The 18,210-nt window shown below is 48.3% G+C and overlaps 1 protein-coding gene across 4 annotated transcripts in view; it reads right to left on the bottom strand.

The window, feature by feature from the left end:
- The window catches only part of ELN (elastin), a 59,555-nt gene that overhangs the window by 2,668 nt on the left and 38,677 nt on the right, over positions 1 to 18,210 (bottom strand). For all 4 annotated transcript variants that reach the window (XM_035139194.2, XM_060268537.1, XM_060268539.1 and 1 more), the window contains 18 exons: positions 18,032 to 18,076; positions 17,836 to 17,928; positions 16,935 to 16,997; positions 11,108 to 11,230; positions 10,690 to 10,728; positions 9,915 to 10,043; positions 8,899 to 8,955; positions 7,732 to 7,821; positions 7,241 to 7,303; positions 6,143 to 6,238; positions 4,975 to 5,025; positions 4,100 to 4,204; positions 3,908 to 3,955; positions 3,276 to 3,314; positions 2,942 to 2,998; positions 2,246 to 2,287; positions 1,926 to 1,952; positions 399 to 443 (listed from right to left, as the gene is read on the bottom strand). In XM_035139194.2, coding sequence (XP_034995085.2) covers positions 399 to 443; positions 1,926 to 1,952; positions 2,246 to 2,287; positions 2,942 to 2,998; positions 3,276 to 3,314; positions 3,908 to 3,955; positions 4,100 to 4,204; positions 4,975 to 5,025; positions 6,143 to 6,238; positions 7,241 to 7,303; positions 7,732 to 7,821; positions 8,899 to 8,955; positions 9,915 to 10,043; positions 10,690 to 10,728; positions 11,108 to 11,230; positions 16,935 to 16,997; positions 17,836 to 17,928; positions 18,032 to 18,076 — 1,212 coding nt within the window. The remainder of the gene's footprint in view (positions 1 to 398; positions 444 to 1,925; positions 1,953 to 2,245; positions 2,288 to 2,941; positions 2,999 to 3,275; positions 3,315 to 3,907; positions 3,956 to 4,099; positions 4,205 to 4,974; positions 5,026 to 6,142; positions 6,239 to 7,240; positions 7,304 to 7,731; positions 7,822 to 8,898; positions 8,956 to 9,914; positions 10,044 to 10,689; positions 10,729 to 11,107; positions 11,231 to 16,934; positions 16,998 to 17,835; positions 17,929 to 18,031; positions 18,077 to 18,210) is intronic.

Genomic DNA, 18,210 nt, shown 5'->3' with positions numbered 1-18,210 from the left:
AATGGACCAAGCATCTTTCAAAGCCATCCAAGCTGGCGGCCATCACTACCTCCTGTGGGAGCAAGGAACCTTACGCTTGGATCCTGCTTGAGGGTTTCCCGCAGGCGTCTGGTTGGCCACTGTAAAGACAGGATGCTGGACTAGATGGGCCACTGGCCTGATCCAACAGGCTCTTAGATTCTTAAGTTCTTATGAACTGGTACCAGTGACAGGGTGTAAGGCATACATTATGAGGGAGATGACCCCACTGAAGACCACCTGCTTGCCTCCAAATTGACTTCTCCCCTGGCCTGTTTTAGCTCCTTTGTGGGTGTCATCCATCATCAGCACTGCTTTCTTCCTGCACCCGGGTTTTTCAGGATCTGAACTCACCCCCACCCCACCCCCTATCAACATACCTGGGTAAATAGGAGACAAACCATAACCATATCCAGCTCCGCCCGCTACAATGGAGAAAAGATGGGGGTGGGGGAGAAAGAGAGAGTGTCAGAAAAGCTTCAATATGGCAGGAATTCCACAAGCCTGGTTCATAGAATTATAGAGTTGGAAGGGACCCTCAAGGGTCTAGTCCAACCCCTTAATAATAATAATAATAATAATAATAATAATAATAATAATAATTTATTATTTATACCCCGCCCATCTGGCCGGGTTCCCCCAGCCACTCTGGGCGGCTTCCAACAAAACACTAAAATACAGAAATCCATCAAACATTAAAAGCTTCCCTAAACAGGGCTGCCTTGAGATGCCTTCTAAAGGTCTGGTAATTGTTGTTCTCTTTGACCTCTAGTGGGAGGGCATTCCACAGGGTGGGTGCCACTACCGAGAAGGCCCTCTGCCTGGTTCCCTGTAACTTGGCTTCTCGTAGTGAGGGAACCGCCAGAAGGCCCTCGGAGCTGGACCTCAGTGTCTGGGCAGAACGATGGGGGTGGAGACGCTCCTTACAGGTTTCCACACTTCTTCTTCTTCCACCCATCTAGGCTACCAGAAAGATAGGATGCTCTGAGCCTGGGGGCTCAGATCCTTGGGTGAGCATCTTCTCTCGGTCCCATCAACATCAGAGGCACCGAGAGACGGAGCCTTTTCTGTGGCTGCTCCCAGATTGTGGGATCCCCACCCAGGAGAGGTCCGCCTGGCTCCCTCCTTGTTATCCTTCCGCCAGCAGGATAAGGTCTTCCTGCTTTGACAGACCTTTGGGAACTGAGAGGCAGGCGATGCTGACCAACTGGGTAGCTGCCAGGGCAAACTGGATTTTAATTGCCCGTCTAAATGAGTTCTGAGATCTGTTTTTAATTATTGTTTGTAAGCCACCTTGAGCTCCTTGGAGAAAAGTGTGGCATATAAATGCATTAAATAATCATAGAAATACATATAAATATATAAGAAGGTTGGTGACCCCTGATAAAGGTGCTTAAAATAAAAAGAAGTTAACCTCTATTTAACATCATTTAGATTTAGCATTTTTTGAATGACAATATGAATTAGGATATTTTCCCCTTTTAATCTAGTCACGGTACGTTACAGTTTTTGTGAGTTTCTCGCCTCACTAGGCTGCTCCTGTTCTTTTATTTATTTATTTCCCTTGCTTTCTTTTTTCTTGACAAGCAAGCATGTTGGATGTCTAATGATCTTGGCTACAAAGCATAATAATGTAATTTTAGGTGTGTGTTTTTTAAAGACTTAGCATTTTTATTGTACCCAAATTTGTCCCGCAGTGAGAGCATTATTGAACTTTGTTCTATAATCTCTCTCTCTCTCTCTCTCTCTCTCTCTCTCTCTCTCTCTCTCTCTCTCTCTCTCTCTCTCTCTCTCTCTCTCTCTCTCTCTCTCTCTTACACACACACACACACACACACAATCTATCTATCTATCTATCTATCATCTATCTATCTATAAAATAAAGGGAACTTAGTTCATCAACTCACCAACTTGTGGAATGCCGGCACCATAACCTGTGATGGAAATAAGAAGACATTTGATCAGAATAGATGTTGTTGAGGGAGGTCAAATTGGGGTGTGTATTGCACAACTGTGGCAACGCCCTGTTCGATATCGCAATACACCGAAAGTCTGAAATCTACATGTCCAGATTCAATGTTGCATCCTTAGGGGAGCTGAAGGCTTTGGGGGGGGGGTTCCTTCTATGAAATCCCAAGACTTCTGTCAAATATCCAATCCCAAATGAATTTTTTTCCCGTGGGGCTGGGAACCTTCATTAGGGTAAATTTGTCCTTTATGCCCATACCTGGTTTGGGAGGTTTGCCACCGGCTCCTGGGTACGCCAGCCCTGTGCAAGAGAGCGTGAGGGGGAATTAGAAGGTCGTCCTGGAAGTCAGGCTTGCGGCCTGCTGACCTCAAGGAAGTGGTGGGGCTGGGCATGGGCACTACAGGCTAGGGGAGCTGGAGGCAGGACCCCCTGAAATAGGACCATAGGAAGCAGATTGGGGCTGTAACATTTGTGGTATATCCTGTACTATTTTGGGGGGGGGTAAGAAAAATGTGGTGCTGGTACTTCTATATCGAGAAAGGTGTCGTAGGTACCAGTACAAAATGCCAACGGGCTGCCCCAAAAGAGGTAATCGTGGAGTAGCTTTTGATATTCATCTTATCCTCCATGACGAGAGCTTCGTCCTCCTGCTTTGTCATAATTCTGACTCGTACTCCGAGTCAGAGGATGAGGAGTAGCTACAACGAAGAGTTGCTAAAATAGGGAGCAGCTACAACAGGGTGTAATTACAACAGTTAGCAGATCCCACTGCTTGCTTCCTTGCAGGCTCTGGCTGGTAGCAATGACAAAGCAGAGGGTCAACTCACTGAGGTCACCGTTGGGTAAGGCCATCGAGACAACTTGCAAAGTCCCCTCACACACACACACCCCAAATTCAGAGCACAACACTGGGGGTTTCCTTCCCAGTGCTCTGGCTGAACGATCTCTACGCACCTCCAGCTCCAATGCCACCTGCGCCGGGGACCCCATATCCTCCTCGTCCACCAAAGCCTGCCGGGAAAAGTGGCTCAGTCATAAACCCACCCTCACGGTTTGTTAGAAATAAGCTATAATCTGTGGAGGACCCATAGAGTAAAGGAACATGGAGGATACTGAAGTTATTCAGCCTATGACTGCCTGGAATGCTCCCAAGCCCCACAGCCCAGCCCCCAAGTGATTTCGGATGTGTAGCCAGGACAAGGGATGAGCCATGGAGCTGTCCATCTTGTCCTGCCTAGCGTGGAGGCCCCTCTTCTCCCCTCCCTCCCCTGGGTCTGCCGCATCGTACCTGGTACACCAACGCCACCCAGCCCAGCTCCCGGCACACCTGTTGGGGTGAGAAAAAACGAGTCTCGGCTTATCAAAGGCATTTCTCCCCACTGCCGACCAGACACTTTCCGTGTCCTCCCAGTTCTTCAACTCATAAGAAGAGTCTGCCGGATCAGGTCCATCCAGCCCAGCATCCCGTTCTCACAGTGGCCAACCAGATGCCTCTTATGGGAAACCAGCAAGCAGGATCACATGAGCCCTCTCCCCTGCTCCCTGCAAAGATTTCCAGCAACTGGTATCTGGAAGCTTTCCTGCCTCTAACTGTGGAGGCAGAGCATGGCCATCGTGACTTGTACCCATCCATAGCCCTCTCCTCCTCCATGAATTGACCCAATCCTCTTCTAAAGCCCTCTAGTTTGATGGCCATCACTGCCTCTTGTTGTGGTGGAGAGTCCCACAGTTTAATTCTGTGCTGTGTGAAGATAAGACTTCCTTTTATCAACAGGTAGCTAGATCTCCTGTGAATGTTTCGTTTTTGTTTTTTTGGGTGAGGTGTGGGCAGGTGAGTGGATAGGCAGAACTTCCAGTACTATCATTACAATTATTGTTACTTATATCGTGCCCTTTTCCCTGACAGGGACTCATACGTACCATATTTAGGTGGCTTGGCCCCTGGTTGCACTCCAGTTTGGGGGATTCCTGTGAGATTAGGAGAAGCAATCTGTGATCAGAGCCCCAATGCCCAGGGATCTCTTCTGGTGCACAGCAAAACTGGACTGGGAATCTTCTCCAGTGCCAATTCCCCGAGATCTGAGGATGAGGAGTAGCTGAGGGGTCCCTTACCTCCTCCAGGAACACCTGGCACAACGCCACCCCCTGGCAAGACGCCTGTTCCGCCCCCTGGCAAGACGCCTGTTCCACCACCAGGAAAGACACCTGCACCACGACCTACAAAGAGATTGGAATTAGGGGCAAAATTGGACCAAATGTCCTTCGGGGTCCCCTTCCAACTTTATAATCCTATGATTATCTGCTCCATTATGATTGGGCCAGTTCAAGAAACCTAGGAACTGTGCTTTGTTAAGGGTGCGAGGAACTGGAGTTCTGTGAGGGGCAAACTACAGTTCTCAGGATTCTCCAGGTGGGAATGTGTTCTGAAGGTGTTTTAAATGAACAGTGAGCACACAACTCATGCCCCAGAAAGTTAACAATCTGAATCGTGGCAATGTGGGATGCTTCAGAGATGATCTCATGTTTTTGTATCTGGGAAAGAGCTCGCTGGCTGGCACTATGGGGCAGTGGGACAGAGGGGCAGGGAAGAACTGGATTAGGCAGGGGACACAGGTGGCGCTGTGGGTTAAACCACTGAGCCTAGGGCTTGCCGATCAGAAGGTCGGCGGTTCGAATCCCCGCGACGGGGTGAGCTCCCGTTGCTCGGTCCCAGCTCCTGCCAACCTAGCAGTTTGAAAGCACGTCAAAGTGCAAGTAGATAAATAGGTACCGCTACAGCGGGAAGGTAAACAGCGTTTCCGTGTGCTGATCTGGTTCGCCAGAAGCGGCTTTGTCATGCTGGCCACATGACCTGGAAGCTGAACGCTGGCTCCCTTGGCCAATAACGCGAGATGAGCGCTGCAACCCCAAAGTCGGTCACGACTGGACCTAATGGTCAGGGGTCCCTTTACCTTTATGAGATCAGGATGGACGCAATGGAGACTCACCGTATTTAGCTGCCTTTGCTGCTGCTTTAGCTGCCGCTGCTCCTCCAGGCACTAGTGGAAGAACAGGAGTCAGGATTATGGCCAAACCCATTGGGACACCATGACATAAGAACTAAGACGACCCTTGCTGGGTCAGGCCAGAGGCCCACCTAGCCCAGCTTCCTGTTCCCACAGTGGCCAGTCAGATGCCCCCACGGGAAGCCCTCGAGAGGGATCTGAGCACAAGAGCCCTCCCCCCTCCTGTGGTTTCCAGCAATTTGTGAGGGGGCTGACCAAAAGATCAGGTCATTCACAGGTCAGAGGGGTAGACATGAGCTAACGTGCAGTTAGTTTCATTATTAGGGAAAGGAAAAAAATACAAGGAGGCTCATAAAGGCACCCACACCCCATGAAGAAGTTGCTTGAAGTGGCATGCAGCCCCTCCATCACTATCTAGCTCTCCGAGTCAGGGTTCCTCCCTTGTAATATTCTGCTACAGCAAGCCCCAGGAGCCTCTCTCTGTGCCTGCCTAGCCTGTTGCTCAGCAATATGTAACATCCTTCACATTATAGGGGCCAGAGAGCCATCAGCAGAGAGGTTGTCACGATGGAGCTGTGGGAGAGATTCAGGGTCTGGCTCGCCTCTGCCGTAGCCTTCAGCCAAACTGGAAACCTCACCCCCCTGCCCTGTGCTGGGCCACCAGCCTGCTTCTGCCTTTTCACGATACCTCAAGCTTCCTGCTTCTAGTACCTCCCAGTTTGTTCCTTCCTCTGAGATGGGGCCAGTATCCTGCCACCAGGATCCAGGACCTAAGGCATCTTCTTCTGTGCCTTCCTTGGGGGCTCTGGGGCAAGTGGCTTCCAACACCCTTCCTCATCCACCCAGTCCCTGACACAACCTGAGATGTGCAGTCAGCTAGTATGCATTGCTTTAAAAAGTTAAAAGCAGCAATTGTGTGCAGCTATCTAAACCGGGGTTGCTGCTGCTGAGGAAAGAAATTTGTTTTCATTTTTAAAATCCTCATCATTATTTTGGTTTCCCACGAGCATGTCTCTGGGTTGGCTCACGTTCATTTTGTGTTGTGAACTGCTCAGGAAGCTTCTGCCCTGCATGGAGCCACCTGGAAATCTCCTTGCCCCAAATAAAATAAGATAAAATTCTAAGTTGCTGGTACTTAAGGGCTGCTTACCACCGCCAATGCCAACACCGCCAACACCGCCGCCGACGCCGCCGACGCCACCAACGCCACCAACACCACCAACGCCACCGATGCCTCTTCCTGCTCCTGTTGGGGCAAGGCACACTTTGGGGAAATGGTCCTGAGCTCCACCACACCCAGAGAACAGCACCTGGGTGGGGCCAAAGCCCTCAGATCATTTAGATCAAAACTAGGAGACGGTATTGCAGGCTCCCCGCTCGGCCCGCTCACTTCCTAACGCCAGTTGCATTCCCACCGATGTTTTCTGTGTCTTCTTGGAATGAGGCTACATCATCCAAAAGGGGAAGGGCCTGCCTCAGTGGTGTCCATCAGGATAGGTAGGGCAGAAGGCAGGGAGCCTACCAGTAGGTGGCGCTAGAGCCAATGGCGGGTGGAGCCAATGCCTGGTTTTCTCCTCCTCCTCCTCCTCCTCCCTACAAGGGGCAACATGGATGAGGAGAAGGAGGAGGAGGAGGAAGCTGATAGGCAGAGCCACCCGATGGAGTGGTTGTAATTGAAGAAGGCAGGCAGGGTGGGGGCTGGCTGAGGGCAGTGGGGCAGCGCCCTCTTCACATAGCTGCCAAGTTTTCGCTTTTCTCGCGAGGAAGCCTATTCAGCATAAGGGAAAATCCCTGTAAAAAAGGGATAACTTGGCAGCTATGCCTCTTCATCCTAATAGACCAGCCTCCACTGGCGTGTCTGTCTGTGTCTCCAGAGTGTCAGTGTTTTTTACGACAGGAATCCAAGAGCGTCATGGAAATTTACGTTTGTGCACAAGCTGCTATTTTGCAAGGCTAAAGAAAAACTGATCCGCATCTCCTTTGTCATCCTTATCTCCTGCACTGGTTGGAAGTCTTGATATTTATTTATTTGCTACATTAAAATCTCACCTTTCCTGCAAGGAGTTCAAAGTGGCTTTCACGGTTCTTTCCCTTCTCATTTAATCCCCACGAACAACCCAGTGAGGCAGATCAGGCTGAGAGATTGTGGCTGGCCCCAAGGTCACCCAGTGAGCTTCCATTACCAACTGGGGGTTTGAACCCTCGTCTCCCAGGTGTAGCCACTACACACCACAGTGGCCCTCCTTACCATATTTGGCTGCCTTGGCGGCTGCTTTTGCTGCTGCTTGAGCGGCCAGGGGGCTTCCTGGCACTGAGAATTGAGAGAGAGAGAAAGAGAGAGGTGTCAGTAGGACCACCCGCACCAGGTCTGATAGCAGTGGTTGACCACCTTGGCCAAAGCTCTCCCCCAGCCCAGCCCAGCCCATCTACCATTCTCCTCCCATCCTTCCATTACCCTGGTTGCTTTTGAGCAGTGGGTGGTGCGCACTCATAGTAGAGACCCTTTTCATCCAGCTGTGAAAGCCTGCCAGGAACCTTCCCCCCCCAACTGCCTCACATCTCCCATTGTCTTTAGGAAATGCAGAGAGCAGGTATCTGCCGCATCTCGAAGGGGATGCCGTTCCACAGAGCAGCAGCAGCAGCCTCCAAGTTATTGCAAAGGCCAAGGTTTCGGGACGAGCCGCTCTGTTGCCTTGAGAAGGCGTTGACTTCCCACAAAGGGTGGGGGGGGGAACCTACCTAACCCACCACCGGGTCCGACTCCACCAGGTGCGACTCCACCAGGTGCCACACCACCAATGGCCCCATAACCAGGCACCACACCAGCCCCTGCAGGAGATGACAAACAAGAGGTCAGGCGAGCCATTTGCCACAAACCTTCAAATACCTGAAGTAGTGCTGCCTCCTGGGAGATGGAGCCAGCTTGTTTTCTGCTGCTCTAGAGGGGAGGTCCTGAACCAATGGATTCGAATGATAAGAAAGGTGATTCTGACTCAGCATTAGGGAAAACTTCCTGAGGGTTAGAGCTGTTTGACAGTGGAACAGACTCCCTTGGAAGGGGATGAACTCTGACGCACTGGAGAGGTTTTTAAGCAGAGGTTGGATGGCGGCCTATCAGGGATTCCTGAGCTGTGATTGCTGCCTTGTAGGGGGTTGGACTAGATGGCCCCTGTGGTTCACTTGGAATTCTACAATTCTGTGTATCCACCAAGACCTGCTGCTCCCGGCTTTGTCTAGCCTGGCATGGTTAGCAGGGTCTTCCTACCCTCCTCTCCTCGAAAGCTTTTTGCCTGGCTGGAGTGGGTCCTTGGCAATGTATCTTTGCTTGCCCCCCACAAGGAGGACAGAGAGGGCTGTGTGAGAATGTGTAGAAACTAGCCTGATGTGCAAAGCAAAAATCTACATGTGTTGCTCTGCCCATTTCTATTTATTCACTTATTTCGTAAGATTTATACACCGTTTGATTGCAAAAAAAAAAAAACTAAACAAAAACAAAAATGGCGTACAAAAAAGGAAAAACAGTAAAATTATCTCTAAGGAAATTACGGGTTTCAAAAAGTTAAAATAATAATAGACAAAAAAACACACACACAACAGACTAAAACAGATTGAAACCTTTGCCTCTGACCCTGCCTGTCTCTGGCATACGTCGTTCCCCCCTCCCCCAAAGTTTCCTGAAACAGAAGGGCTGAAAAAACTTCCTTGCTCCTGCTCTAGACTTTATGGGTTTTCCATAATATATTAAGTGGCATCAGGTGTTCTGTCCGGAGTGCTGCTTTATAATCGCCTGATTTTCTTAAACGGTCAAGCCCATGTTCTGTTTCCCTAAAGAGATCTTTCCATTCCTTCCTGTCTTTGGTCGACAGCCTCAATGCTGTTGGGAGAGGAGAAGGATGCTCAGCTTACCGTAGGCGGCTGCCTTTGCCGCTGCCTTTGCCGCCGCTGCTGCTGACACTCCAGCTCCTGTTGGCAGAGACAAAAATGAGTCAAGGGGCTAGCCAGCCACGGCACCCATGCACTCCTGGAGCTACCTTGTTTGTTTCATTTATGCACTGCTTGGTTTTAAAAACAAAACCCTAAAGTGATTTACAAAGCGAGTCAAACAACAGAATTATCGGTAAAAGCAACTCTTTAAGTTGCTGGATATTTCTGATGATACCAATGTAGATATATTGCCAAAAGAATTGGTCTTATATATGACCTTGGCAGCTTGAATAGGAATAGCAATGCGGGGACGAGGACGACGACCCAAAATCTTATACTGGACGCAAATTACGCATATTGTAGATTTCCACAGGGGCTAGCATGCCCAGGTGCTTTTAATATGATTTGCCATTTCTTTATTATATATACAGTGAAACCATCATTTTTAAGGCAGCCCTCATCAGAAATCTGGAACTATGCTATCAGATAATACTGATATTCTTTACTTGTGACTAGCTCCCCCCCCCCAAAAAAAACCCGTGTGCAACTGTACTCATTCTGTGTATCTGTCTTGTAGTTTCTACTTTCAATTTTCATCTCTCGATATAATTGTTCTGTTTTATATACATTACAAAAATGAATTTTTTTTAAAAAAATTTTTTTACCAACACCCTACAACTCTTTTGAAAATTCAGAGGATAACATCTGCAATAAACTAAAAAAACAGATTAAAAGACCCAGCAGATTTCTACATGTCTGCATAGGCGTGCTTGGACAAAAGATGTTTTTAGCAGGCACTGAAAAGAGTGCAGTCAAGGCGCTTGCCTTGTGTCAAAAGGCAGGGAGTTCCCAAGTGTTGGTGCTGCCATGCTAAAAATGAATTTTCTTGCAAACGCGTAACGGGTATGATGTGGCCCTGCAACAATGCCGGTTCTGCAAATCAAAGTGATCTTGCAGGTAAACTGGTCCCATGTTGTAACCTTCTCATGTAAACGCACCTGGAACACCAACTCCAGCACCAGGAACTCCTCCAACACCAGCCCCAGGAACCCCACCAATGCCAGCGCCAGGAATTCCACCAACACCAGCGCCAGGAACTCCACCAACGCCAGCGCCAGGAATAAGACCTGAAGCAGAAGAAATGCATCTGAGAGCCAGGCCAGTTCCAACCCGCTCATCAGATCCCCACCATTAAAAGCACCCAAAGATCCACAATATAGACCCCGGAGGTGGCTACTGCCTCTTTGAGGGACCGTGCAGCTCCCTTACAGGAGGTCGTCGTTTGGCCCCTTCAGAAGAAACCCGGCCTGGATCTAGCCAATTTGGGTGAGTCCTGCCAGGGACTGAATTTGCCATTCTGGGGCAAGAGTGAGTGGCGATGTCTCGACTCCTTAACTCTTGCAGGGGGCTGGACTAAGATGACCCTGAGAGCCCCTTCCAAATCTACAATTCTATTATTCCAGGAGGTTTTGGATGACACCAATTATTTGGATCTGTTTCGGGCTGGCTGCAGTGGAAGATCGTTGCTGGAAGAAAGGCTCCCCTCCCCATTGCTGGGTAAGCGAAAACAACAACGAGTAAGTGGTATTTCACTGGTGACCCAAGCGGATCTCCCACCTATTCTTCGCCTCTGAGAACTCGAAATGGGCACAAGGATGTTAAGGGGGTTGCATGGTGTGCCCAGTGCTATGGACTCTACTTGAGTCAGGATCTCTCCATGCCCACCATCTCAAACCCCTTTGAAAACTGTGACTCAGCAACTCAGGATCTTACCATATTTTGCTGCTTTTGCTGCTGCGGCGGGACTCACTCCTGCCAAAGAGAAAACAGGAAGATAGGTCTCAGAAATAGGAGGCAAAGCAGGTACGCTTATAATTCTTTAGAATCGCTTTTGACATGGTGTTTTAATGCTATAGCCTGCCCTGGGACCTTAGGGTGAAGAGCAGGAAATGAATTACAAATAATAATTCATACGCACAGTTATTCTGGTCTGTGCATTTTTGTACATGTAACTCGGCTGAAGAAATGGACCGCAAATGCCAGAGGAATGCCAATTTTAAAGGATGGGGGGGGGGTCTGTGTTTCATAAGTCATGAAAAAACAGATTACAAATGTGCAAACAGAATCAAATCCCTTCAATTTGGCTTCACCTTCCTCATCTGTCCCCCCACCAATCTTCTGTGACACTTACCTCCTACCCCAGTTCCTCCTGGGCCGACTCCAACCACACCAGGTGTGGCACCAGGAACTACGCCACCTGGCCCGACCCCCGGGACACCAACGCCACCGATGCCCGTTCCTGGCACTCGGCCACCTGGGGTAAGAGAGAGGAGAGGAGAGTAAAAAAAAATGCCAGAAACACAGCTGGCCTCTGGAATGGTGTTGGGGAGTTGCACCCTGGATAAAATAAATCCATTTTGTTGAATTAATTAAACTAAATAACTTTCAATTGGATTTTGAATAAAGGCATGTTTAATTGTGATTCTTTCGTTGTTTTATTATATTTCTTAGGGGCTCATGCAAACCACTGTTCTGAATCATGTGGTTTTTTTTACAGAATACTGTAGAGGGCACTGGAGGTGAGTTTATGGAACCAAAGAGGCAAGCCCTGAAAAAGTTTGGGAACTACTGCATACCCTCCAAGTGTCCCAATTTTCCAGGGACAGTCCCGGAATGAGAGAAGCCATCCCACTTTCTGATTTGATCATGGAATATCCCTGTTTTCCATTTTCCTCTCCTCCAGCTACAATTCTATTCCATTCCATTGATCTGTTGAAGCTGTTGTACACGAACCCTTCCCTTACGCATTTTTTTTTACTTTCCTGTGAGGTAGGCTAAGCTTAAAGGTTGCAATTGTCTCAAGGTGACCGATGTCGATGTGTATGTGAAATATATGAGCGCGGGAGATCAAACACGGGAGAAGCCTCTTGATGTAGAATAGAATGTCCCTATTTTCATCTAAGAAATGTTGGAGGGTTAAACATGCATACAGGGAAAGTTTGGGAATGTGGAGGTCCCTATCTGTTTTAACCCATGCAAGTCGCACCCAACATTCATGCAGTTCAGTAGGACTTAATTCGAAGGGGTGTGTGTGTCTAAGATATACAGCAAACCTTCTCATGCCTCCCCAGATGCAAATCCCACTGAGGCTTAAAGTGGATGAATGGCCATGAAAGAGTACATCAGTGCCGTATTTTAGTTTACACCCCAACATTTTAAATAGCCAAAGCAGCCCAATGGGCATCCCCTTTCATAGGATTATCTATATGTGACACGAGGGCTTTTTGCTGCTCCACAACAAATTGTGATTCCCACCACCACCTCAACAGTTCTGGCTATATGGAAGGTGAAGGGTTAATCTTGCCTTAAATTGAGGACCACCACCCCCCACCTGCCATCAGCAGTGCAAACACCCCTAGAATCACATGGGTGTTGTAGCCAGACTGATCCACTAGAGGGCAGCTTCCCTCTTTTGTGGGATCCACCTCCCAAACTCTGCTTGGGCCATGGAGCTAAAAGCATGTGGAATACCATGCAGCCTGAACTTCTGGCTTCAGTAGACACTCCCATCTCCAACTCCTTCGGGAATGTATGTACCCATAAGGAATCAATGGGGTAATCTAAAATTTCACTGTAGTAGCTATGGAAGGGGAGCAGCCTATCTCTCCCGTACCCCACCTCTGCAAAAAAAGATTACAGCATAAACAGTTCATACACATTCTAACTCAGGACTTGTGAGCAAAAACGTATTTGCATATGCATCAGTTTTAACATACAGTATTTAAATCCGCCACATTTCTGCACCCAGGTCAATGGAGTGCAATGCTTCAGAATGAAGTTGAGAGATAGACTCAGGCTGAACCAGCCTCTGTTTCAACCTCAAGGGGTGCTTCACAGGGGGATGGGATGGCTGGGAATCCAAACCACCACCACCCACCTCTGGGCTAAAAACAAACAGGGAGTAGCTGCCACTTCAGGGCTGTCATAAGTTGCTCTCTGCCAAAGCCCCTCGATATGAGGACAATGCCTTGGAATTAGGCAAATGCAAGGCTCAACATAGCACAAGAACATAATAAGTGCCCAGCTGGATTGAGCCAAGAGCCCATCCAGTCCAGCACCCTGTTCTCACAATGGCCAACCTGATGTTCATTATGGGAGACCTGCAAGCAGGATTCGAGCACAAGAGCCCTCTCTCCTCCTTTGTTTCCAGCAACTGGAATTCAGGAGCATTGTTGCCTCTTGCTATGGAGCAGAGCCATCCTGGCTAGTAGCCATCAATAGCCCTCTCCTCCTCCATGAATTGGTCCGCTCCTCTTTTCAAGCCCTCCAAGTTGGTGGCCACCACTGCCTCCTCCTGTGGGAGGGAGTTCCACAGGTTAATTTTGCGTTGTGAGAAGGACTTCCTTAATCTTGTCCCGAATCTTCTGACATTCAGATTCATTGGAGTTCCAATGTTATTATTGGGGGGGGGGACTTTTCTCTGACTACTCTCTCCACGCCTTTCATGATTTTAGAGACCTCTATCATGTCGCCTCTTACTCGCCGTTTCTCTAAATTAAAAAGTCCCAAGCGCTGAAACCGTTCTTCATAGGGGATTCGCTCCATCCCCAGTTGCCCTTTCCTCAACCTTTTCCAACTCTACAGTACGTTTCCGAGCACAATTCAAAGTGTTGGTGCTGACCTTTAAAGCCCTAAACGGCCTTGGTCCAGTATACCTGAAGGAGCGTCTCCACCCCCATCGTTCTGCCCGGACACTGAGGTCCAGTTCCGAGGGCCTTCTGGCGGTTCCCTCGCTACGAGAAGCCAAGTTACAGGGAACCAGGCAGAGGGCCTTCTCGGTAGTGGCACCCACCCTGTGGAATGCCCTCCCACCAGAGGTCAAAGAGAGCAACAATTACCAGACCTTTAGAAGGCATCTCAAGGCAGCCCTGTTTAGGGAAGCTTTTAATGTTTGATTTCTGTATTTTAATGTTTTGTTGGAAGCCACCCAGAATGGCTGGGGGAACCCAGCCAGATGGGCGGGGTATAGACAATAAATTATTATTATTATTATTATTATTATTATTATTATTATTATTATTATTATACTTCTTGAGGTGAGGTGACTAGAAATGAACACTGGATTTTGGTCTGTGGTCTTGCTGTGAAGACGAGTTACTCCAGCATCTAAAGTGCCCCAACTTCAACGCTGGAAGTTCCCTCCCTGCATCCTGCTTTGGGGCCCACAATGAGCTCCAATGTGGTGTGGATAGAGATGATCCATGAAGCTCTGGCACCCTCGCTCTCTTAACCAATCGCAGGGCGGAAGGTTACTAAGCACAGCAAAAACTGGAAACGGAGTACATTCTCTCTCCCCCTCTCTTGCTTGCAGACACACTCCAGCGAAACCTGATTCGACTGTGGCTTTTCTTCAATCCCAAAATTGCACAGCTCCCCGCTGGCCGCCTGCTTCCAATCAAAACCAGATGGCGTTCTGGGACAATCCCAGGAAATGCAAGTTCAATGCAATAGCCAGGCCGCTCTCGCTCTCCGGAGCAGATCAGGTGCAGCTGGGTGTGCAATGCTTGAGGCAGGGGAAAGAGTTACTAAGGACTCCAAGAAAGTGTGTGTGTGTGTGTGTGTGTGTGTGTGTGTGTGTGTGTGTGTGTGTTGGGGCTCCAGCCTGGCTGAGCTCACCCCTATGGAGCTGGAGTCTGTCCAGAAGATCCCCCCTTCCCACCCCCCAAATCAGATCTTATTCTCAGCACTCAAGAAGCACTGGCATGGATCCATACTTGATATTGCACTTCTCCTTGCTTCTGTGCAATTGGGGCAAGATTTCTCGCCCGCCCCAAATCCAAACTGGATTCACGAATCCAAATGCAAGAAGGCGTTGGGTGGCAGGAATGAAATTTCCATTAGAAAACACGAGGGCACAGCTTGAAAATCTGGGTTTGGGGATCCGGGCTTTGGCAGGCCTCTTAAAGAGCAGGGGGAAAGAGATGCAATCTGGAGCGAAGGGTGGGGAGCGTTGAAATCAGTGCCGGGTTTACCGGTATGTATAAGCTAAACAAGCTATAGCTTAGGGCCCCACTCTCTTGGGGGCCCCAAAAAAATGTAAAGCAAAAAAAACCCTGGATGTGCATTTCCAAAATATAAGATAAAAAACAAATAAAATAAAGCCTACATACAGCAACAGTGTTTTGTGTTGTGTAGGCTCCTATGACGTAAGTAATGGGCCCCACCTGCTAGCCTGCTCCCTAAAATATCACTGGTTTGCTCATTTCTATATATAGAGTGCCTACATAAAATATGTATTTTATGATAAAATACGTATTTGGTTATGTGCAAATGGCTTTAGATACCTATCAGGTCCATAAATTATCATATAGCACAAAAAAACCATGACAATTTGTTGTTGACAAAGGACAGCTGGACATATAAAGGGTCCCATTACCTTCAGTTGCTCGGGGCCTCATCAAACCTAAATCCGGCCCTGATTGAAATCCTTGCCCCTTTTTTCAATTCCTCCCCCTGCTATCTCACCTTTGTCCACCCCACCCCACCCCACACACTTGCTTTTCCTCAGATGTATGCTTTATAGAAAGATGAGAGAGAGATGGAAGGAACTCTGAGGGTCATCTAGTCCACCCCCCTGCAATGCAGAAATCACAGGTGGCCATCCATGCTTTGTTTCAAAGCCTCTAAGGAAGGAGAGTTTCCTGCTGTTAGTTCACAAAAGCAGACAGAGAGTACAGTGGGTGAGATGGCAGATGGGGGGAGGGTTAAGTACCCTTCCCCCCACTCCTTCCCCTATCAATTTTGCACTGGCCACTAATATGCTACCAGGCAAAATTCAAAGAGTCCCGATTAAATTAAAAGGCCCTCAACAATTTAGATAACAACAACAACAACAACACCAAAAATAACAACAACAATTTATTATTTATACCCCACCCATCTGGCTGGGTTTCCCTAACCACTCTGGGCGGCTTCCAACAAGACATTAAAACTGCTAAAAGTCTGGTAGTTGTTTTTCTCTTTGACATCTGGTGGGAGGGCGTTCCACAGGGCGGGTGCCACTACTGAGAAGGCCCTCTGCCTGGTTCCCTGTAACCTCACTTCTTGCAGTGAGGGAACCGCCAGAAGGCCCTTGGAGCTAGACCTCAATGTCCAGGCTGAACGATGGGGGGTACTCTAAAGACCACCTGATTCCACCTGATACTCTAAAGACCACCTGATTCCACCTGATACTCTAAAGACCACCTGGTTCCATATATCCTTGCCCAGTCACTGAGATCTTGGGGGAAAGGGTTCTCTCTTAGTGTTCCCCCTTGGCTCAGATGCCTGGCTCATATCTATAAGAACATAAGTAGAGCCTGTTGGACTCCTCAGTGGCCCAACATAGCCTGGCATGATGCTGACACAGTGGCCCACCAGATGTCCCAAAGGGAAGCCCATAAGCAGGACTTGAGTGCCACGGCAACTCTCCCCACTTCTGACTCCCAACCTCTGGCATTATTCAGAGGCATATTGCCTCTTACTGTGGACAGAGCCACCCTGGCTAGTAGCCGTTGATATCTCTCTCCTCCACGAATTTGTCCGATCTTTTTAAAAAACGCCATTCAGTTTGGGCCATCACTGCCTCCTGCGGAAGCGAGTTCCATAGTTTAACTCTGCGCTGCGTGAAGAAGGACTTTCTTTTCTCTGTCTTGAATCTTCCCACATGGATGCCTGTGGGTTCTAGTGTTAGGAGAGAGGGAGAACGACTTTCATAGAGAGCCACATTCTCCATATCAGCCTCAGGATTGCGGAACCGACTCTGTGGAGCTAAGATCAGGCAAGCCCCCTCCTCCTCCCCGTTTAATTTCAGGCACTTGGCAAAGACCTTTTGACTTCAGCAGGCATTCTCAGTAAGCTCTACTGTACCTATCGATGGAACTTGCATTTCTACCCGTACGGCTTCTGTTTGTTTTAAGCACTGCAGAAATCCTGTGATTTCTGGACTGTTTTATTGATCAATTGGGTAAACAGCTCACCGTAAGCTGCCGCTTTGGCCGCTGCTTTGGCTGCTGCTGCTGCTGCCGCCGGTCCACCTCCACCTGCGGTGAAAAAGGGTGAGAGAAACTGAGAGCCATTCCTTTCACCTGGCCTACCTGGATGGGCTTATTTTTGAAGAGCACAACTGCAGAATCTTTTGGTCACAATGGCGGCAAAGGCACTCACCTAGTGCATTTATCATTATCTATATCATTTATTTATTTATTATTATTAATAATAATTAAATTTATTAGTTGCTTTTTCTTGCTGGGGCAACTCAAAGTGACTTAGAAAAACAAAGAAAAGAAGGATCGCAGGCTATGAAGGACTTGCTCCCAAATTTATTGACAGCTGTACGAATTATGATAGCTAGGAAGTGGAAGGGGCAAGCGGAATATAAAATGGAAGAATGGTATAAAGAGGTGTGGGATATAGCTATTAATGATAAATCAACATGTGCCATTAAAGTAAGACGGGGAATATGCAGGAGAAATGGTTTTGAGGAGATATGGAGGGTGTTTGTAGGATTTGTACTGCTAAAATGGAAAGGGCTCAAACCACTGCAAGAGGTGTTGAAATTTCGGGAGGTTGGATAGTTACAATGGAAAGGTCTCGGTGGTGGCGGGGTGCATATTCTTATTCTTATTTATTTATGATTATTACTTTGTCAAAATAAAATTATTTAAAGAAAGAAAAAGAAAGAAAGAAAAACAAACCCACATACTGTACATACATACATACATACATACATACATACTGTACATACCAATGTGTTTACTATTGCCCCTTTAAAGGCGTTTACTATTGCCCATTAAAAGATGCTTATCTATTACCCCTCCAAAGGCATTGACTATTAACCTTGCAAAACTGTTTGCCAATTACCCATCCAAGGTCATTTACCTATTGCTCCTGGGACACCAGCGCCGGGCACCAAGCCTCCTCCAAGAGTCCCAGCGCCAGGGACTCCGACTGCCCCGGGCACAGCTCCAGCACCTTTGGAGAAAGAAAGAAAGAAAGAGGAGTGAATGAAGGCCAACCAGAGCCCAGGCTTCAGAGCATGGCTACATGTGGGCTCCTCCAGCATGGTGTCACTCACCATATTTTGCAGCAGCTTTTGCAGCGGCTACCTGAGCTCCCACGCCTGCAAAAAGAACATAAAGAGCTTCAGCGATGTGGCCACGTTGCTAGAATCTTCAGGACACAAAGCACAGGTATCCTGACTTACTGGCTTCGGACATCAAGGATCCAAACCAAGTAGCTTTTGGCAACCTGGGG

The sequence above is a fragment of the Zootoca vivipara genome, chromosome 15 (genome assembly GCF_963506605.1).
Source record: "Zootoca vivipara chromosome 15, rZooViv1.1, whole genome shotgun sequence".
Taxonomy (NCBI): Eukaryota; Metazoa; Chordata; class Lepidosauria; order Squamata; family Lacertidae; genus Zootoca; species Zootoca vivipara.
Note: the sequence above shows the minus strand (reverse complement) of the source record. Positions and strands in the feature narration are given on the sequence as shown.